The sequence below is a fragment of the Acanthopagrus latus genome, chromosome 11, assembly GCF_904848185.1.
Source record: "Acanthopagrus latus isolate v.2019 chromosome 11, fAcaLat1.1, whole genome shotgun sequence".
NCBI classification, from domain to species: Eukaryota; Metazoa; Chordata; class Actinopteri; order Spariformes; family Sparidae; genus Acanthopagrus; species Acanthopagrus latus.
In genome coordinates this window covers 23,568,213-23,591,560 of record NC_051049.1, presented here as the reverse complement: position 1 = coordinate 23,591,560, position 23,348 = coordinate 23,568,213, and the positions used below count along the sequence as shown (strand labels likewise).

General features: G+C 40.3%; 1 protein-coding gene across 12 annotated transcripts in view; it reads left to right on the top strand.

Annotated features, from left to right (window-relative positions):
- lrp8 (low density lipoprotein receptor-related protein 8, apolipoprotein e receptor) overlaps positions 1 to 23,348 on the top strand; it is a 181,388-nt gene that overhangs the window by 83,644 nt on the left and 74,396 nt on the right. For all 12 annotated transcript variants that reach the window (XR_005077712.1, XR_005077714.1, XR_005077715.1 and 9 more), the window contains 2 exons: positions 2,621 to 2,743; positions 23,069 to 23,197. Coding sequence is in view for 5 of the 12 variants with exons in the window: in XM_037114453.1 (XP_036970348.1) it covers positions 2,621 to 2,743; positions 23,069 to 23,197 (252 nt within the window). In the remaining 7 variants the exon portion in view is untranslated. The remainder of the gene's footprint in view (positions 1 to 2,620; positions 2,744 to 23,068; positions 23,198 to 23,348) is intronic.

Below are 23,348 nucleotides of genomic sequence, written 5' to 3'. Positions count from 1 at the left end.
AGCTGTCACCTGTTTCATTTTGGTTCCCCCACTGATTTAAACACGCTGTTCTTGGAGAGGATTATGATGACCAGCGATAGGAAATGTGATATCAAGTGGAATGAGAACCTTTATTTGTTGATGATAGTATGATATCATCAGCATTATTGAAATCACAAGTAACATTGTGAATTGTACTGCCCAGTGAGAGATCTTATGCCTGGCTTCAGCTGGCTCTATTATCAGCCTGTAGACAGGGATGGAAGAAAAGATGAGACAAAACAGGCAGCTAGACAGGGAGAAATGGGATTTATGTGAACATGTTGGAGGGGGGAAAAGGATTTATTCAGTCCTTTGTGAAGACTGATGCCATTACACAAGACTCCACCTCGACAGCCTTGTTCCCTCGTGTCTTTTGCCTCTGTGCCCCTATTCCCTGTACTCTCCCCTCCTTCTGTTTACCTTTGTCTCTAGCCCTGACTACTCTTAGATCCCTAGAGACACGCTTTTCATTTATTCTGGGCCTACACCTTCTTTAGTTCCATCTCTCTTGCATCTTTAAGGCTCCCTTTTTCTTTCTTTTCTTTTTTTCTTTTTTTTTGCTCTGCTTTGAATCAATATTCTGCCCTGGTGAATGCCTGGCTGTCTCAATCTCTCTCCTCAGTCTGCCATACATTGTTAACCATATAAAAACATTTAGATATATGAATTGAAAGCACTGGTCCCCCCAGCTGAGATGCTGTCAGTTCCTTCAGTGTGTACTTCATTATTATGGCTCCCACTTGTGCCATCAGTCATAACGCTGCCTTTTACCACGCGCCATAGGACATCCAAGGCTACACACATAAACAACAAGCTAATAAGCTGGCTAGCTTTCCCTTTGCTAAGTAGAAGTTGACTGGACAGTATATAACACAGTGCCGAGTTGGACCAATATGTTTCTGTAGTTCAGCAGTTTAAATAGTGGCCTCAAGATTGCTGCAAAGTATGTGGCAGTAATCATAGGGGTTTGATTTCATATTAAACAGTACATACACATTATGATTTTTCATCAGTTTTACATTTTTGATTTCCATTAACCACGCCCGGCTTACGCGAAACAGTTGCATTGTCAGACAAAAATATAGCCCAGCGAAAACGGTCATAAACACAGGGTTTTTAACACACACACTTTTTTGCCATTTCTCAGCACCCTTCTCTGTACAGTATATTTCATCATGGCAAGGCAAAGGCATTGCTAACACGCCAAGCAAGTGCTTTCTCTTGTTCGCTGGCTCCTGCTGTCAAGGGGAGGGATTTTTTTTGCCTCTCCCCATGACAGACTCAAGTGCTTCAATTTTCCCTTGCTTGGAGAACGTGACTGCACAAAACCTTTGGAATCCATAACAGGACAAGGCTACACAGAGACAGAGCCTGTTCTGCAAAGACTGGGCTGGACTTTGAATGGGACAAAATCTTCAGGCAGCTAACTTGAAGGTTTCTGCTGCGTTCACATGTGACATACTCTGTTCACCGCACCATTTATCTAACACAGTCTTGCAAAAAGGGGTTCTACTGAAGCTGTCACTGCATTTCTAATTCACCCTGCCTAAAAGCAAACTGCTCAAAACACTGCTCGTCCAAGCTCTGATCTGTCTTATACTGGATGTATTCTTCAGATATTTTAAATCTGTTCATTGTTGTCAAATGCAATATGTTGGATAGCCCTGGCCACTTCTGTGATACTTAAATTAATGGAATTATTTATCTACCTATAGCACTGAAATTATTTAACCAATCAGTTTTTGCACTTGTGCAAAGAATTTTGAGAAACAGCTTGTAAGTCGTACTAAAAAAGTATGATGGAACACCACTTAAAGCTGGAACTCCTACTTGTACACTTGGAGCAAATACCCTGAATTCATTTGGAGGCAGGTGTCTGAGGTCACACAAGAATGTCATCACCAAAAGTATTTGTAGACTACAGTTTGTGGATAAAGCTAGTGAATAAAATACTTACAAATATGAAGTTGTGCTTGTCACCTTGGTTGTAACATCTTCATTTTGTCAAGTTTTTGTTAGCATTAGCCGTCTTGCACCTGGATGGCTTGGAAGTTGATCATTTTGATTAAGAAATTCTGGCATGCATTGTTGACTTGAACGCAGCGTAAGACAACCTCAAAGCGTTGAGGCCAACAAAGACTAGCTCATCAAATGTATCTTGTCCCGTCATGTCTCCTGTTACAAGCTGTACTTAAAAACACCACCAAGACTTGAACCTCCAGCCAGCTGATGATTAAACTTAAAGTGGACTTGAAAATTCATTTGAAGCTGGTGCTCAGAAGTTACTCTTAACTTGAATTAAATTTTAATTGCCGCGTCAAAACTTTTGCACACATTCTCATCGCTTGTCAAGAGTGTGACCAGTTCTGTAGGTTTCCTGTCTCTATTCATGCATCACATGGTGTACTCCAGAGAGATTGTATGATTAACTATCTAATAGAATATCTGACAGTCACTGTGTTAAGAACCAGCAAGGAGTTGACTTGATTCACCATAGTGTTATATTAATGACCAGCAGAGAGTAGCAGCACACACAGATAGCCCTTCACCTTTCTTTGGGGCATACAGTGATGTTGCATGTGAACCTTTGTCTCCACAGCAAAGAAGACATGTGCGACTACAGACTTTGCCTGTAAGAACGGACAGTGTGTCCCTGCGAGGTGGCGCTGTGATGGAGAGCCGGAGTGTGCAGACGGTTCAGACGAGGCTGATGCAATCTGCAGTAAGTAGCCGCACAGTTGCACTGACAGGCAGACAAACACAACCACAGACAAACAGTGCCACACATTCAAACATACAAATAGATGGAAGGAGGTAGGTCAGGACACACACACTCACACTTGACATGTCTTAAATGTGTTACCTGCAACAAGTGTCAAGTGTGTTGTCTTGTGTTAGTCGGTGTCCATTCATGCGCGTGTTTGTAAAGAAGTCTACAAAAATGCATGAATTCTCCAAAAACATGCATTCACACCAGCATGATGTAACTGTTTCTGCCACTTTCACAGTCATGGAATCTGTGTTTAAATGAGTTTATCTCTCACACACGCATGCACACACATATTTCCTTTAGCATAAAGCACTTCCAAGGTTGCTTGGCCTCAGTGTCACAGTTTGCTGCGCTCCAGCTGCAGTGCCAACCTTCTCTTTCTTGCACATCGCCTCAGAAAATTGCTTTCACTTGCTTTTTTTTTGTTTGACTGCACCATCAGCGGCAGGACATCCATACATGGTTTGATCAAGGCCGTGGAGGGCAGAAGAGTGGACACAATGCCTGCTTCTTTCATATTATTTCCATATAGCACGCTTGAAAAAGTTAGCATTATAAATCCTCCACCCTGAATCCTGCTACGTTTGTCACAAAACAGTTTCTGAAACAAGGAAAAGATTTTCAGAAACTTTCACTTTCACTTTCACTCTCAGGGCTTCAAGTAAACTGGGGTGGTGCTTCATTTCTGGTATATGACTAATTTTTAAAGGTAAAAAAGTAGTCCACATGGGATTTGTTTTTGACATTGTTTAAGCAATCGTCTTGAAAGGGTAGTTCCACCTGCCAATGTTATGAGGCTGACTAACAAGTGCTAGCTAATCAGAGGCAGAGAAGGACAGATCTTGCCAAGTGCAGCGTGGTAGCCCTGCAACTCTGCTCATTTGGAAGCAAAGTTTATTAAACCTTGCAAAGACACAGTCCTGACTGAGAGAGGAGCTAGGAACAAATGGCGCTGGGCATGAATCGAGGAAAACGATGGTGATGGAAGGCTGTTTAGCACTTGATGCCACAAATTTTGAGAGCCAGATGCTTGTTTCTGCACCGTGTGTCCAAAGAAGCTACTGTACGGCAGCATCTGTAAGATAGTTTTGAATGAATTAGATGCCAGTCACAAAGCCTCAGTCCGTGCACTCTGTCATATGAGTACATTACTAGAAACCACAGTGACAGCCGCCCTTAAATGACCAACTGTCTTTGCAACCAGACAGTGCATGTGCATGTGCATAGCAGTATTGTTTAATTGAAAATTAATCAATCATCACGTTTTTATTTTCACTGGTATCTAGACAACAAGATTCAAGGCCTGAAACTGCAGCATCATACAGCAGTACTTTATACTTATGCCACACACATTATACCTCTATCAATTTTTTATTTATTTATTTTTGCGATTTAGATGTTTGGATGTTATGTGTAATCATGTAGCCCTAAAACTGACCTATATCTGTTCATATGCACCTTAGGGTAAAGGCTGTACATACCTCATAACTTGTACATAGTTGAAAATGGTTTTCTGATGCTGTTATATTAATCTGGTTGGTTCACTGTTAGATTAAGTATATTTAATGATTTATGACTGTAAGTAAGTAATAAAAGTTAAAGGTAACCTGTCTGATCCATTCAAAATGCTGTTTAAAAGGAGCTAATGAGTATGTTGTAATGCATGTGAGGATCATTATCAGTGTTACAGACCAGGACAAACTGTCCTGCACTGAAAAAGCTTATGTGATTTTAAAACTTGATTTCTCAGCGTAGTGTAATTATGAAAAATGGAAGAAAACCAGTAAACAGACCTTACCTGTTACACTCAAAATTGAAAAGGTTGGCAGGCGGTAAGGTCGCTTGCTGCCGCAATTATGAAAAATGGAACACTGCCCACTGTGATTATTGGATTTATAATCAGCAGAGGAAACCCACTATTCACAGGTGGGAAACTTCATGCATATACAGGATGTGTGATGAGTGTGGGGTGAGTTAGCAAGCGCTAAAATGTGTGTGCTTGCATGCTTTGGTTTGACAATCAAAGTTAGAAAGAGAGTGAAGGTGAGGATAGGAAATGTGTGAGGACTGGCACGATTATTTTCTTTTTTTCTTTTTTGGATGGGAGATTATTAACTGACTTTTGGAAATGTGTGGTAGAGGCTAATTTGATATTCTGACCCAGGAGATTTTTTAGAAGCGATAAAATAGCTTTGCAACTATTTTAGTTTTTAAAGCGTCAGGTTCATGAAGAAGGTTTAAACGAGAACAGCAAGAGGAGAGGAGAGTATTTTAGTCTTCAGTGGCTTTGAAAGTGGGCCCCCAAAATAAAAGTATTTGAACATAACATAGTTTTTGGTAATAGTGACCCATATTCCAGTTGCCACAACTACCCACTGAAGACACTCTGACTTTTTTGCAAGTAGATGTACTGTCCAATTCAAAGATTTGTTTCTCAGCTTTTACCACACCAGAGTGCAAATCAACTATCCTTATAGCCCCTATGATGACATCTTGCTGTACAATTCTAATGCATTCTATCCTGTTCTTGTCTCAACATCATGACACAGTGTGCTCTAAAGCCTTTATACCACTAAATAAGCTTTTGAAGGCGTCATAAAGCGAGTGCCATGCTCACTTAGGTTTGCACTTAAGGTCTAGGAAAGCCCGCGCTATTTGGTTTCAGTTGAAATCAAACATGTTGGTGGATGGCATAATCAGGTTGGCAGAGTTGGGATGTTCTTCCATTAGGAATCAACAGAGTTCTATGTAGCTTTGTAAACATCGGGAGCACGTTGCTCATCAGTGAAGTTGAAACTGTTGAGCTTCTAGGGAAGAAGGAGTAGAATACAAATATACCATAGAATCTGCTGGCATTTTCCAATGATTCACGTAGTAATCTCACACATAGCCAGTGTTTCCTCCAAAGATAAGTTACAGAACAGAGAAGAACCTCCAGAGGTCAGTCTGTCTTTTTCAGCCTTATCACAAAACTTTCGATGTGGTTGTAACTAAAGACTAGCTTCTATTTGCAATATTTATTAATATGATTTTGAGGTGATCAAAGAGCCCTTTGAAGTTTCTCAAAGTAATAAGTCTGATTGGAATAGTCCAAGGACAAGCGTTGGAGTGCATGTGTGTGCGTGTATACATGCCTGTAAGGGCTATGAGTCTGTGCACCCGCGTAAGCGTGTGTCTAAAGTCAGTGCTTGTATTTAGTATTCATCACAAGGTGAATCTGTAAGTCATTTCATCAGATTAGTGGACTTGTAGTTAAGTCTTATTATGTTTAATCAAGGTCAGACGCTGTGAGAGCTTCTCTAACTTTGTCAGCCACATTGATCCTCACAGCTGTGTGTGTGTGTGTGTGTGTGTGTGTGTGTGTGTGTGTGTGTGTGTGTGCGTGTGTTTAGCAGAATGTTTCAAATCAAAGTACATTGTACTGTATGTGCATGTACATTCATAAAATTGTTCATAGATCCAGTGAATTAAATTCCTGATAAGTCTCATATATTATGTATACAAGTCTTGTACATTATGCATATATCCAATTTGCCAGAGTTACTGTAAACAGATTTGTGACAGATTAAAGCAAAAGCCAGAATAATATGTTGTCAGAAACCATATTAACAGCTTTAATGGGCTTTCACATAGCTGGAGCATCAGTCTTCCAAAATGTAGTCCCTCCTTTGTATTTGTGATGATGGTGATGGATAGCACCATGTTCACATCAGACCATGATCTCCCATTGGTACTGTACAATCCAATCTCTCCTAATGCCTAGTATGCACGCATCTGCATTCATTATGTTGATACACAGATGGATAACAAAGGAAAGTCCCTCCTCTGTTCCCTTACACCCCCTGAACCACTGTCAGCCATATCTTCTTGAATCACATCCTCCTCTCTGTCCTCGTGCTGTTTGTCCTCCACTTTCTGATCTGAGTTGAGTTTAAGTAACGCCTTTGATTGAATTGATTTCCCTGGGAGGGAATCGATGTGCTGATCCCCGAGACTTCTGGTCGACTGCTGATTAACTATGGACCTCCGATGAAGCCTCTGAAACCACACACACACACTCACAAGCACAAACACAGGCCCCTCTTGAGTTCTGTAATTACACATTTGAAAATGAATCTGGGCCTGGAGGGGATTCTGGAGAAAATGCTCAATCAAATGAGTGGTGGTTGATGCATGAAAGAGTGTGTATGCACACAGTGTTTTCCACCGATCCTATAAGCAGACATCATCCCTCAGCAGCAGTTACAACAGCATTATTAGTACCATTAAAGGTACCATAAAGTCGCTCGATAACTAAATAGGTGGCAAGCTACTGAAATAAACAGGCCAACAACAAACTGCTGCCCACATATTTGTACTGTGGTTTTACTTCCACACTTGAAACAGTCTCAAAAGGTTTAGTGAACTCGTTACTTAAATGAAAATATCCTTGTCCCCTTCTTTAAATATTTAGGTCCTATTACTTAGTTGTTGCAAACACCATCCTCATCCTGCAGCAACTCACATGTCTTTCAGATTTCAAAGCAGGACTTTCCCTTGAACAAGACTTGAGTTGCTGGTGTCAAAATGGAAAGTCATATTATTTAATAGATAAGGTCTATTTTCATGGAAATTGTTTCAGTAATCTTGTCAGTCACCCAAAAGAACAACCTCAGCCTGTCAGTGTCAAAAACAGGCACTTTCAGCGGACGTAACTTTGACGGTCCGAGTTGCCCAAAGGATCACATAACACTAGAGCTGCACGATATATCGTTTGAGCATCATCATTGTGATGTACGTGTGCGCAGTAGTCACATCGCAGGGCCTGCGATGTAGGAGGCAAATGAACTCATCTAATTTCAAGGCAGACTCTGCATGCTCAGCAATCCACCAATCACATGAGTTCTTAATCAGTGTGGAAGCAGACCAGCTCCTGCACATGGAGTGAGTCACTGGTAACAACATTGAAAAATGAGCAATGAATAAGAGAAAATCGTGAAATTGAAGACTTGGTGCCAAAAAGAAAAGTAATGTCAGTTATCTGGAATTATTATATAAAGATGATATTGACCAAACACGTGTTCTGTGTCAACAGTGCCTTGCATCCGTTGCCACAACTAGAGGTAACACAACTAATAAGTTTAACCATTTAAGCTGGTACCACACAGCTCAGTACGACGTATGCAAAGCCAGATCTGACTGTCGTCCAAAACACAAAAACAGATTTCAGTCTTGAATAAAAGGTTAAATAACCTGTTTATCACTCATTGTTTGTTGCTAAATATAATTATGAAGGTAGAATGTTCCATTTTAAGATGGAGAGATCAAAAGGTTCAAAGGTTTGTTTATTGTCATACAATTCACGTTTGCACATGATAGAACGAAACATGTACTCAGGTCCCAGCACAATAAAAGCAAGCAATAAAAAATAACAATAAGAATATCTCAAAATTACAGACAGAAGCCATACTCATAACATTCACAAAAAGAGCTAAGATCAGTGCAGGTTAATTGTTCACAAGATAGCAGCAGTGCAGCATAAGATAATGTGCTATTCAGGTCATATGATGAAATTTCTTGTATTTTTTCACATGGCCATATATCGCACGGTTGAAAAAAATTGCAGTGTCAGTTTTTTTCAATATTGTACAGCCCTGCATAACACCCACACATGTAAATTCAAAGCCCTGGTTAAAAAAAATTTCTTAACCATGCTGATTTTTGTTTTGCCTCTGAAAAGCTGATTTCTAAGGTCCTTGTTACTAATCGTAATTTTACCTGATAATTAGATTACAAAGAATTAGTCAGAATGAGTGAGTTTGCAAAACATGGCTTATCATTGACCGCCGGGTCATCTTTAAGTTTTAGCATAACTATTAAATTTACATAATGCGCCTTGCTGCGGGGTACTTATGTTCATAATCCATGTACCAGACATCAAAGCTTTGATTTCCTGAGGTCTAGACATTACAAAGTCAGCATCCATTTTCTCTGAGTGGCATCAGCAAGATCCTGGAGTTTGACAATCAGTGCTGATTAGAGGAGCTCTGTCGACTTTCAAGAGTTATTTAAACTCCATCTTCATGTGTGTGCACTCTTTTGGCTCTGCTGCTGCATATCTTCACTCCGGGGATTAAAGCGAGCCCTTCTCGCCACCCAAGTGTCTCTGTGTAGATAAAGGTTATTGAATTGCAACACCAGACACTCAGCCAGCGTCACTCAGCCACATCTTTGACCATCATGTGACACTCTTTACAGTCCCCAGACTCAGTCCAAGGGATGCTTCAAAATTTTAGATGTAGAGAGAAAACTGTCCAGGAGTGCTTGAGTTTTTTTTGTCATTTGGAAGATATTTTATATTCATGAGATAAAGGTCTCGTACCATCAAGATGAGAAATCTAATCATTGCACGTCCACTCAGGCATATTTCATACTCAGAAGCATGCTGATAAAAGCTGTATTGAAAGGCCTCGAAACTCATTGTGAAACACAATGAGGAAAATAAGACAAACACAAATGAAAATGTTGATAACTTGGGAAGTCAAGTAATCTTAAGTCACACATCATGGTGGAGGAGCCTATTGAGACAAAACTGAGAAAACAGCGGTCTCATTATTCTCTTTGGCTCTGTTATAACAACATGAAAGCAGTGAGAATTTCTTTTTTTTCAAATGACAAAAGGACCGTTATGTTGTATGCGAAGAGGGCTGGTATTTTTTTCAGTTATGTTGAAATTTGACTATTCCACATGATATTCCACTCTGAAAAGACATTCTTGCAATCATCAAATGAGTCAAATGTCTGGATCTTTTGAGTCTAGTATTGCACCTTGCAGATGTGTTTTGTACACCTGATTAGATCTTTACACCCACTCTCCCAAAACCATAGGGCAATAAAAGTTCCTTGATTTCAAACTTTGCTACTTATTTCATTCCATCTGATGAAACTCATTCATCTGAAGACACAAACTGTCAAAGCGGAGCCTTTCATCACAGCAGGACATCTCTCCCACTTTTTGTAGCCTTGATTTATAGAGCTCATATTGAGTCACTGCTGACTTCTTCAATTACTTTTTCATACGGTGATTAAAGCACTACTGAGGAGAAATCTGTAGTGGAGATATTGAAAGTGGACAGTGAGACAGCTGGAGGACATCTGCTGCTAGCCTAGGTGCTGCTTAGTCAAACAGGTATGGCAGCTGATTTACTCTCCAGCCTCCTGAATGTTAATAAGAGGGAGGGAGGGCTATGATTTGTCACTCATGATTGCCGGATGTTGATGATGAGGATAATGCTGATGACAGTGATTGCTCTTTGTCTACATGCAACTCAACACTCTCAGAACTGATTGTTGTTGTATGTTATTGCTGTTCGTCTTGTTTAGATTGTACCTTGCAATTAATTGTGGATGCAAGCCTTGTAGTGATACTGCTGTTTTTAGCTATTGCTTTATGGATAGCAATGTCCTTCCTGTGTTTAAGATTTAGTGGCATCTAGCATTAAGGTTGCAGATTGGATCATCCACACACCCCTTGCCTCACCTTCCATTACGGTAGCTGCTAAACATTGATTTTTAGTAAACGGTAGTTGTGCAATAATGAAAAATCAGTATATTTCATCTTTAACAATATATTCCCCTAAAACCTACACATCGGAATTTAAAGTTATCCAGTGAAATATCTGAACGGCTGGACTTTTCGCTTTGTGCTGATTAGTGTAAACAAATGGTAGTATTATCATGCTACCATTTGCTAATTAGTGCAATCAAATGGTGGCATGATAATACTCTAAACTGAGATGGTCCAAGGAAGATTAACTTTTTAGCTAATTCAAGTATGTTAGCACTTGTACTGTAGGCATTTTACTCAGCCAATTTGAGCATTTAGCTGTTAAATAGAATTTTGAAGAATGACGTTGTTGCAACAAAAAGTATGGAAGGGAAACGTAGATGCATTTATTTGTTTGTGGGGCGCAGCTCTTCATGACAAGACACAGATGTGAAATTGTACAGTATGACCTGTATACATTCATCAGCTGAAATTGGGTTAAGTGTTATTAAAAGAATCTAGGAGAAATCTGATGTTCAATTATCCAGCTCTGGCCCAACATCTCAGTCTAAAACAGGCTCTGACACCAGATGTTCTTTGGTGACAACTAAAGTTGAAGCTTGAACTTGTACAACCTTCCCCCTCATCTCTCTGTGTCCCTGCTGTCATCAGTTCCACCTGCTCCTGTGTACTGAGGGGGGTTTTTCCTTGTCTGTGCCTGCAGAGACAATAGGCAGGTCAGCATATTATAGCGTGGAGGCAAGAGGTTGTGCTAGTTAATTATTTTGGAATATGAACGGGAAGGATCCAGTGAGTAGCATTGTTGGACGGCTTCAATTTCATGCTTGAGGCAGCGGCAGCGGCAGGTATAATTTCCCAGGTGCCCCAACCCCCACCCACCACCATCACCACCACCACCACCACCACCTCACTCTCTACCTCGCTCTCTACCTCGCTCTCTACCTGTGTCTCTCATTCAATCAAAAAAAAAAATCAGTGAGCCTGCGATCAAAAGACACACATGTAGTTATACAAGCAGTATGTGTGTGTGCGCGCGCACGTGAGTGACTGAAGTATATTGGTGTGCATTCTGAGGAAACTCTGATCTTCCACTTCAGAGCAGTTTGATTTGTCTTAGGTTTCTTGCACATATTCTCTTAATGGAAAACCTCTGTAACCCTGAGCAGAATTATCACTTACCCCGACGCACGCACGCACGCACGCACACACGCGCACGCGCACTCAACTGCACAAGTGCAGACGCACATCAGTTTGATCTTTATCCATTATTTATTGATGTACGATTCAATCAGTTACAATAATCAAACAACATATCACAGTCTCTTAGCCTGCAGTGGCCCAAAGTTTCCAAAACTTCATGTTTTTAAATCAACTAACTAGCCAAAAGATTTTCCCTTTGGTTGTCAGCTCTGGTTGTGAGTTACTGTCCACTCAGCCACAAGCCTCTAAGTTACTTCCTCTTTGATGGCTGAGCATTACTTTGACTGCATGAATGTCACAATTTCTCCCACTGTGTTTTGTGTGTTTTATATCATAGGCAAATTATAGTGCATTCAAAATTATACACTTACCCCCAGAGGCTGTGATAGCCTGTCGTACATCAATTTGAAAAAGGGACCCTGTATTCAGGTACTCAGTATAACACATGCATATTAACACAAGGATGAACATAAAGAATATGCCGCTGTTTCATCTCTGTACACTGAGCAAACTAGATTCATAGGGCCAGTTGGATGTCTACTAAGGTATTTACATAATGAAGAAGCATTAAGAACATGTGGTGAATGTTTGGCTAACTTTTAACATTAAAACCACTTGGTTTAGCTTGACAGAACAATCCCAAAATACAGGTCCACCTGCTAGGGTAGGGTTAGGGCTTTTGGCTGTATTATATGCACTTTATTAGCTCAAATGTCATGGAAATAACGTTGTGGATGTTTGGCTCTTTTTTGCCTGTGCTGACTTTAATGGTAGGCATGAAATAGGTTTAATTTTTTTGATAATAGAAAATGATGTAAAAATGGTTAAAAACTCCAGGAAACGTAAGTGAGTGGGCCTTGAGTCAGGTTTGTTTTGACTATTTCCTGGGTACTTTTGTTTGATTATGGTTAGAAAAAGATCGTGGTCAGGCTCAAAAGAAACCATTATTAACTGTTAACTGCAAACAGCCGTCTATGCTGTTGAAGTAACAAGCTCTGTACATCCAAACATCCACCCAGCCTACTAACTTATTTTGTTAAAGCATTTGTTGAAGTAACTTTACAACTTTCTAACTCACACAACTTAGATGAATTAGGTTTTTGCTACTGAGAGACTACAGTACTTTGTATATAAGAGGCAACAAGTCTGAAAAACATGAAGATAGTTTTAATAATTTCACCAAAAAACAAATGCTGACATTTGTCTAGTGAGACCATCTTCAGTGTTAGTGCTTACTATCATTGTTTTTGGCTGTCTCCAGATGCACAGTCTCGTGTGTCTGTGTGTGTGTGTGTGTGTGTGTGTGTGTGTGTGTCTGTGTCTGTGTCTGTGTGTACATTTGCCTGATCTTGTTCATGAATAATTGAAGATACGATACTGACAGTGAGTTTAATATCACCATAGAAGGTGCTGGAAAAAAAAAAAAAAACAAAAAAAAAACCATTAAAGGTCATCTTTCTAGTTTTGTCTCTCTCTCTCATATTGTGAGCCCATCATCTCAGGCCTGCACTTGCACTGTTCTGCTTATCTTGATGTATCTTGTGGCATCTCATTAACATCAAATGTATTTACCTTGATTTATATCAGTAATAAATTAAAGTGTATTGATTATTTAAGGAAGATACAGCCTCCCAACCACAAAATGCACCACATGAAATTGCACTTTTGCTGCTGAGTGATAGCACTGTTCTGCAATAATGACATCCAGAAAGATAAGTCCAGTAAGAAACAGAAAAAAATGGAGTGCCTAAGTGGTAAGAGCTTTAAGATAAGGAAATATATGATTTAGTTTTACCTTGATTCCTGGAAGGTTAACATTTATTTTTTAGCGATTGCTAATAACAGCTTCTTATCCCTGAAATATACATTTTCATTTATTGGTTAAAAAGTAATTCAATTAAACATACTATATTAACATGCTGTTAAAGTAACTAAACATTGGGTAATACTTTTGGAGCCCATGTTTTATTTATTAAATATACATTTCCTTGTATCAGAAAACATTTGGACCCGTGTAATGTTGCAATGTGTCAAAACAGTTGTTTACAGCAAACTTGCTTCCTTGTTTACATTGTACATGGCAGTCAAACAGAAAACCACCTACGCAGCAACAGCCACCATGTGGTCTTTCCATCAATTCCATTATTCCGTTCAATTAGTGACCCTTGCTCTTGGCTGGTTAAGATTGATCGGAGGTCAATATGTTTTTGCTCTCAGAGGGCGTCTCTTGGAGGTGCAGCAGCCTGATGCGATTGTTTCTACTTCTGTTTCGTTACCCTTCCTAAAGACACAAGTTCTCATCTTTTTTTTTTCTTTTTTTGGTTTCCCATTTGTATTCATCTAGCCATGAAAATGCTGGAAACATTCATCTCTATTTTCATCTCAGTTTTACTTCATATTCCTTCTCTTGTAAGGAAATCGTAAAATATTTCACTGGATCATGTCCAAAATCAAGGGGCGGCTGTAGCTCAGTGGGTAGAGCGGGTCAACTAGTGATGGTTCAGATCCTGGCTCTGGGGCAGGGATGAGCTGCATGTCGAAGATAGTGAGCGAGATACTGAACCCCCCACATTGCTCATCAGTGAGGACCCTGCAGTGAGCTGGTGACTTGTCCAGGGAGTAACCTGCCCTCGCCCTGAGACAAAGCTGGGATTGGCTCCAGCAGCAACACCCCGCAACCCCATGGAAAGGGATAAGCATTTACAGACTATGACATGACATATCCAAAACTCAGACTGGGGAGACAGAACTGTCTCACAGCCTTTATTAGGTCAAAAGGCAACAATAAAGCAGTCTGACAGGTGAACAGATTCAGCACTGTGGGTTAAGGCAGGAAGAAAATGGTGACAAAAGGAAGCAGATGGTCACACGAATAGGTGTAGTCACAGTTTAATCATATGGACAAGAAGCAGAGGAGGAAAAAGAGAAAGTTGACGCTACGACTATAACAGAGAAACATACTTGGATAGTAATCTTAATGCTGGTTCAACATAACATAACACATTAACTGGTGTTGAGGGATTAACAGCTGCATGGCAACATATAAAAGAACAGTATATCTGTAAAACTGATCTTACTAACTGGTGACGGCAGACGTCAGCACGGTTGAGAAATGTAACATAAAAAACACAAACCCTAGATGATGCACATTAAGCCATACACACAGACTATAGAGTGGCTGTTTTCAAACACTCTCTGTGGGTTTCCCTGTGACTCAAATTAACTGCAGAGGAAATTGTTTTCCAGACAGAATCCAAATTCTGATGCTCTACGGTTCACTGCTCATGCCAATGGGTGTATCTGAGCACACCTTGAATTGCAATGACTCGAAAAGACACATCACACAGCCAGTAGCTGTCTGTTAATAGTAGAAAGGTTTATTCAGAAGCCTACAGACATCAGTTACACTCTCTACATAATTCGGATGCCTGTTTTAATCTTCACACCACTGCCTTTGTGCCCTGACCCAGACTTTCCTTTCAATAAAATGCCACAGAGGAAGTAAGCTCAGAGTTCCCAGTCAAGTTCAGCCCCACACTCTGTGCATCACAAAATAGAGGCCCCGACTCTCCTCCTCCCTCTGCTTCCTTTTGTCTTCCTACCTCTCCTGCAATCTCTCATTCGTTGAGATGTGGCACTAGCCATTGGCGGTATTTTTAATGCCCAATGTGTCGTCTACTAAACAACCATTAAGAGGGGCCTGTTGGAAGAAAGTGGCAATTTCCTATGAGAGCGCTGGTGTCGCGCTGTATTTCTTCCCCCCACGGCACTGACAGACCCACCGTCTAGACCATGCTAATGGTTCCCCTTCTCCTTTACACAGCCTAGAGAGGGAGAGAGAGCGGTTACACTCCAGCTTTGCAGTATCATCTACCTCAGAGCCCTGAAATGATAAATAGTACCAATAGAAGCTATGAGAAATTGGAATCAATGTGTACTTTTCCATCTGCCTGTTTTTATGCACATTTTTAAAAAATGCATAAAATTACTTAAATTGTCTTGATTTTCATGTTACTTCGCCAAAAATTTAACCTGCACAATATTGTAATGGCATCAACACTTCTGTCTATGATCTGAGAACTGTTTTTAACCTTTGGACTTGTGAGTCACTACTGTGACAAGCTCCCTGTGATATTTTTCTAGTGTTACTCCACTACATGGCTTTGATTTTCCTTCTCTTCTTGTTTTGTTGCCATCTCACTCCTTTCTCCACTCTCTGTATTGGCTCTCTCTGATCATTTTCCTTTCCTTCGACTTTGATCTTTTTCTCTCCAGCAAATGCCCCCACCACCCTCTCTCCACATCAGGGCTGCAAAAATTGGAGATCAGCGTTCCAATGAAAGCCACTAATCAACACTAACCTTCATTTAAATTGTAATCTGATATTAACCACATACGCCCTTTCCGTAAATTGGATTTTACATCTGAAGGGCAAGGCGGTGTTGGAGTTGGCACTACGGCAACATTTCAAGGCAGGATGTAGCGGGTCAGCCTTGGTAAGCCTTGGTCCAAACTCCTCATTTACATTCAGTGCCAAGGGATCTACAAACTAAACCAAATTTAATAGTCAAAAAGCACACACAAATGGACATTGTTGTATCATCAATTTTCTTTGGAGATATTTGGAAACATTTGAAACCTGTTTTAATAGCAGTAAATTAGCAACTGCCCTACCCTTAAACAATGCATTTACTAATCCTTTAAAATGTAGGGTTACTGAAAATGTCTCAACCTGTGACATCAGATTGTGTAAAACTAAAACTGCTAATGACATTGGTATTTTTTTTACCAATGTTTTGATGGAATTTGTCCGTTCCATAGCCAAATCTCCATCAACAAACACGTCTTTGACCTCTCTCTGGTCTTTTTCCATGGCCACAAAACATTATGCCATTCTCTGTGAACAATATGAGGGCATGCAAAATACACACACTCATACATTCACACATGTATTATGTACCTATGCTTACAAACAGCTAAACACACACTCGGTCATGCATGCACAATTATATGCAACCACCCTCGGACTTACAGTAGATACACATGCGAACACATATTCCCTTTTCACTCATGCATATACTAATTTTGACATGCTCACACTGAGATATTCTTGTGCCCTCTCAAAGATAGCTGCAGATGAAGTGAAAGAATTCATGCTCATTTCGAGTGATGTGTTTTTTAGTAAACCGACTTAACACTGGAAACGGAAAGGACCAAAGAATTGCCACTGACCTGTGAAGTTAGATTTACATTTCATGTGGGTCCATCAACTTGCTCTGTCCATTTGATCTAACCTGACAGCTAACACTAAACCTCTGAGGCAGGCTTCATAAACTTTAGGTTCAAGGAGAAAAATCCCCCATTTTAGAAATTGTGTGCAAGACTAAGATGTTTTATCTTCTTTAAGGATAAATACAGTGGACATTCAGTACTGTTCAGTCAGAATACAAGAGAGGTGCACCACTGAACTCAAGAATACATGTATTACTGTAAGGCAGCATTTTATTGTAATTTTCATTATTGATTAATGTGCAGACTTTCATTACTTCGTCGTTTAGTCTATTAAATAGCAAAAATAAGGGAAAAAAAACTTCCCAGAGTCCAAGGTGACATATTCAAATGTCTCGTTTTGTTCAACTAAAGGTGCTAAGTCCAAAGTTTATATTGATATATGACAAAGAAGGGAAACCAATCCAGTCATCTGAGTAGCTGGGATCAGAGAATGTTTGTCCACTACTTTTTCTTGATTCCTAAAATGATTAATTAGATAAATTAAACAGTTAAATCTATTGCTCCAACTCTAATGTGTTTCGTAAATTACATTTCCTCAGCACCCTTTTTTATTACTTTTTAAACTCAAACTTGACCAGAGGTTAGCTACAATAAAATCAGCCACTAATGGTCAAAGAAAGAAATGAACAGCAGGTAACTGCACTTCAAAATGTCTTCTCCCTAGGAGGGTGTGTATTGCTAATGGGCATACATACTTAAACATACACACAAACTGTTACACCCCTAAACTTACCAAGCCTTTGAGATTAAGACCGCTCCTTGGAACGAGGTTAATGAGCATCACCGTGACAACATGACCCACTGCATCCGATCAAACCATTAGGCTTGCACAGTCCTTACAAGCCAGATAATTGGCTGATCCATACATCTCTGGACTTGTATGAATCATTGATGCATATGAGCGCTCTGTGAGCTTTAGGCTCCCCTGCCTCATGTCCGTTGTCGTCCACAGTCTTTTCTTCTCATTTTATAAAGGTTACAGCTCGAAAAGAACTAAGAAAAAATCATTCATACCGCATGCAGTGCAATCCCTGAAAGAGATTAACTATGCAAGCACTACAAGCTTCCACTTATGTTAATGAAATTCCAGACACTGAAATTAGAGCAATGTATTCATTTGGACTACTTCTCACAATCTCTGCTGTGTTAAGATGCAATCCAGCCCACTTCTCTAAATGGATTACAGTGCAACGTGGGTAAATTTGCAATACATAATTTCATGTTCATGTTCTTTTATTAGTGTGTGAATGTGCATGTTTATGTCTCTGTTCTTGTTGTAGATTTTGTAGTGTAATTCAGTGACCAAATCAAATTTTCATGCCTATTGTGTTTGCATTTGTACCCCCTCGGGTCACAACAAGACCTAATTTGATCAGATTCCAACCCATCACCCCAATACCTCTGCGTCTTTTTCCTTGAGCGTCTCACTGTACAATCATCCTCTAATTGCCCTGTTCCCAATTCGTCTCTGTATTGCTTTTCTTCATTCTTTGACCGATATCTGACCCAACACCCTCTCCTACATTTCACTTAATTTCCTTTTTCTGCTCCATTTTATTCCTTTTTACTTCTGTTTCAGTTATCATTGGTGAATTCCAAGTAACTGAGGCTAAAGATAAAGATGTAAGCTTTAGAGATGTTCATATAGTTGCCTGGCCTGAAGTTAAATACTTGAAATTATAAAATGATCTCTATAGAGAAGACTGAGTCACCAGGATGGTCCAATTCATGGTTGTGTGTTGATTCAAGGCATGCCTTGGCCATGTTTTTACTGCAGAGTAGCTGAGTGATAAAAGTTTACTGTTCTCAAGCAGCCACTCACCAATTTATGGTGCAACCTCATGGCCGAAACTCGAGTTTGATTATCCCATTTCACAGACAATCAGCTGTTATGGACCCCCTGTTAGTTTAGATTTAATTGATAATGTGTCAAACGCATGCAAGAAAAAAGTTCTCACTTACCTCGTACGTTATTACTCACATAAAGACACTCAGTATTTGACACACTATCCGAAGAAAGACAGTACTTGTGTTTCTTTATTTTTTATGAAACTTAACTGCCTTCACCCTGGAATTCATTTAGCTTTGGAGTACACAAGGAGCAAATTGATATTCACAGCAGTGCAGAGTGTTAGGGCATTCATAATATTCCACTGATGTGATGAGTACATGTTTTCAGGTGTATGCATAAATTGATGTCAAAGCATGGTACTTCATCGATCAGTGCCATGCTGTCTGGAGTGAAGGGGAATTCAGTGTAGCTGTAATCATGTTGAATTCATGCAACTCTAATCCCAGGTGCCGGAGCAGGGTAAATCATCCGTTGGATTCCGTAACTTCCCATTCGGCATGTGCCACATTATCACATACGCTCCCCCCATGTGCCTTTGTTTTGACGTGCTGTCTCACTATGACTTACAGATGACTTATTTTACCTCCCTGGCTCATGCACACACCTCATAATAAATAAATTATCTTAGCATTAGCCTGCAGGGCTACAAGCCGTCTAAATCAATCACCTCGGAGGCTAGCTTTGATGCTAAGCAGACAGCTGGAGAGTGGATGTGGGGCCACACCATAATACCCCAGTCCCCTCACTCCTTGTGAAGGGAAATTAAGAAGGTAGTTAATCAAAAGTTCATTAGCATACAGCGCCTTGCTCAGTCCACCTCATACCCTGCTCATAATAGACGCTTAGGTGAGCCGTGTGAGGAGAATAACAAGTCTATACCACTTCTATTTGTGAATGTGTTTGAATAAGTCAGATTTCTTTTTTTGACCCCAGGACCAGCAGAAAGTCTGTTTAGAATCCATCACACAGCTTCTGATCAAGAATTTTAGGAAAAAATAATTGGAAGAGACTGAATTTTTTCTCAGAATAAGGTTTTTTTTGTTAATGAGCAGTCCTCAGATAAAGTTAGAAGAGTGTTGTTCTTTCTGAGGTGGTAAACAGTGCAAAAGGTTTGAGAAACACTGAACTAATCAGTTAAAAGACTACTTGTTGCAGCTCTAACTTCCATGTGCCAGTACATATTCAGCTTATGTGCGTGTACTTGCTACACATATGTTAGAGACAGCTGATTCGCCTGACATCGATTTTCTAGGTGACTAATTCTGCCCACAATTTACAGAACTGAAGTCCCATCATATCCCCTGCAACTGTCGAGTGTCAAACTGAGAAAACAGCCTCCCGCGCTGACAGACAAATCACCGCCAACCCAGGGAGATGTGAAAGTGATATATGAGTTTGTCATAGCATAATGAAAGGGGCACCGGGGTGAATATTACACGCCTTTGAAGGAAAGGTTTTGACCTGGCCATCCAGCCAGTTGTGTATGTTTGTCTGTTTGCTTTTCCTTTATGTAACCTGGACATATTCACTGACTGCACGCGCTTGTCCTGACCCTGTTTCACAGTCATTCGATAATGCATACACCCACCTGGGAGCTGCCGTGTCCAACCACCATCTCTTATTGCTCGCCCAGAGCAGCTGCACTGGAGCATGGCTAGCATCAGTTCCTCAACTCCTATTCACTGTTGGCCTTGGCAGCAAGAAAGCTATCTGGCCGCTAACTGCCCAGTATTCTTCTCTGTGCCCCGGGAGTTTTATAGCCCATGAAATATTCATTCAAAACAAAGTCTAAAGAATAGTGAATTCAGTTAAACACCTATGACTGGCAGCTGAGAGGAAGAGGATTTATAGCTCTAAGTAGTTCTGCTTATCTAGTCACTGTATGTGTGCCAGTGCCTGCCTTCATGAGCACCTGTTTACAATAGGTATGTGTACAAAGATGCAGCTTTTACATAGCTTTCTGTGAAAAGATTTGCAGTCGACTTTGCACTTGGCTACAAATATGATCATAGTCGGTAATATCTCTTCAGGCACAGGTGTGCCTCCCCAGCTTACTGTCGATAAGTCTGTCAATGCTGGGACGCTGGATACGCCTGTCAGCGTTTAACGAGAGGGTAACAAAGAGAGAGGGCAAATCCAAGCAGTGACTTTCAGAAGCCTGGGAAAGGTATTGCAACTTCATTATGAACTTCATCACCATATGGATTGGCAGTCAGACAGCATCGACCTTGATAAAAACACTTGAGATTATTATTTAGAGGATTTTGATTACATTCTTGAGCTGCATCTGTATTACAGTGGTGTTTAAATGTGATTGTTCAATTAGTTTAGTTGTGCAGAGTTATTAGATCGTCTGTCTGTAGTTGGCATGCTGTTCCTCATCTGTGCAGATTTGGTGGCTGTTTTAATCATGCTAATTACTGCCATGTACTCCCACTTCTGTTAAATCCAAACAAACTTCTTCTGCATACAATGTTGAACACATTTCTCAGTCTGCACATGGCAATTTTCTTTGTGAACAGTCTTCAGTACTCTGGCTGACTGAGGCAGATAATGGAAACACCCTTTATCGACTGTATGAATGTTTGACTAGAACTTCTATTAAATGCCAACAGAGAGCAGCTGAGGAGCATTTTAAAGGGCAAAAGTTATCAATTAAACATATTGTAATAGGAAATTGGAATTGTCCTTTTCATTTAGTGAACATTATTACCCATGGGATGGAAGTTAACTCATTGATTTTGTCATAATCAGTGCTAATGGAGCTCTTTGTTGTTCCTACTCAACTGTATTCTGTCACTTGATTGGCAGCTGGTCTATGACTCCGTCCGTCCCGACACTCAGGGCCGAAATGGTCAGTCAGACAAATTACATCCTTTTAACCCAGCTGTCAATCAGACACTTGGTGAACTGAACCTCTGGGGAGTGGTCAGGTTCATATTAGAGTGAGAAAGTCTCCAAATGGTAACTTGGACTCTGCTGACACACACACCACGGGACTAATACTGTCCACTGTATATTGGAAAGTATCTCCAAGACATACAACAAGAAACTCTTCAATTGACTGAACAGTAACCCAGATGTCAGACCATTCACTTCGACTGAGAATGACATGGAAATGGCTGAATCCCATAGGTACAATTGATCTGTGGCTGCAACACACACACTTTCTCTCTCTCACACACATACACACACACATACACTCTCGCTTTGACTCTCTCTCTCACACACTCACACACACACAATCATGCTGCTTGCCAAGAAGCATTCTGGTGGTCAAATATGTATAATTGATAGAGTTGAGTTTGACACAGCGCTGTAATGTAATCTGGGACCAGAGTCCCTATGGTGCTGATTGAAGAGGAAGGCAGGGGGATGAGGCAGGGTGAGGGAGTGTGGTGGTTTGCAGTAGAAGGGACAGAAATTTGCTGTGGGGACTGAGTGTAAATTTGATGTATTTGATGTATTGGGCGGCTGTATTTTTTCTCCCTGCGCTAACCCCACGGGTTACACATGTAAGAACAATGGCCTTCTATACTGTAATGGGCTCTTTACAGGAGGGACCACTTTCTCACTCACACACAGTGTGCATACAAGTATGTGTGTGTGACAAACTGTCACTTGTGCTTTCTCACTAAGGTTTCAAATATAGAAATAGAGAGAAACTGGTCTTATTTATATGCAGTCTGTTTTGTAGTTTATTTTGGTTTAACAATTATTGTTTTCTGTGTGCTAAAGGGATTAGTTAATCAACTGTTTAGAACAATTTTAAGTGTCCAGTGCTATAAACCATTAATCAAGTAAACATTCCAAACATTCACTGTTTGCAGCTTTTCAAATGCAAATATTGATATTTGATAACTACATTTTCACTATTTGTTAAACATATAATTTATCTTTTTTTAATCAAAGATTGACAGACTAATCAAACATAAGCAGCTAAAGTTAAGAGTAGTGAGAAGAATAGTGCTTGTGTGTTTCATGTCTTGTTTTGAGAGTACAGTCCTGTCCTCATGTCTTGTTTAGTTTCGCGCGTGTGTGTGTGTGTCTGTGTGTGTTTTCCTGGTTTTGTGTCTGTCTGTTTCTGCTTCTTTGTTCCTTTGTCACTGTGTGTCTAGTTTAATTGCAGGCCTTTCAGGGCGAATCGATTTGAGCAACAAGATAACCAAGTTATCAAACTGTTTCATTGACTGTCTGTCCCTTCTCTCTCTATCTCTTGCCTCCTCCCTGCTTCTTTTCTCATTTCTCCCTCTCTGTCCCTCTTTGCTCCCCTTCTCTTCCATCCATTTCCCCTAACCTCCTCATCCACTCTGTCCATTTTGCTTTACCTTTCTCCTCCCTCTTTGCTCTCCCCTTTTGCTGTTTTTCACCTTCACCCTCCAAACAGGCCGACAGACCTGTCCTCCAGAGAAGTTTGATTGTGGTGGGGCTGCCAGCAAATGTGTTTCGTTGTCATGGCGATGCGACGGCGAACGGGACTGTGAGAACGGAGCAGATGAGGAGCAGTGTGCTGCAGGTAGGTTTATGGTGGGTGGTGGAAATGTGGAGTTGAAAGGGACAAAAAAATATTAAATAGAATCTACTTTGAGCTCAAATTTAGTTTCTTATTACTGAGTAAAAAGCTTTGAAGTAATTTGCCTTTATTTGCCACACAATGTTGTTTAGCA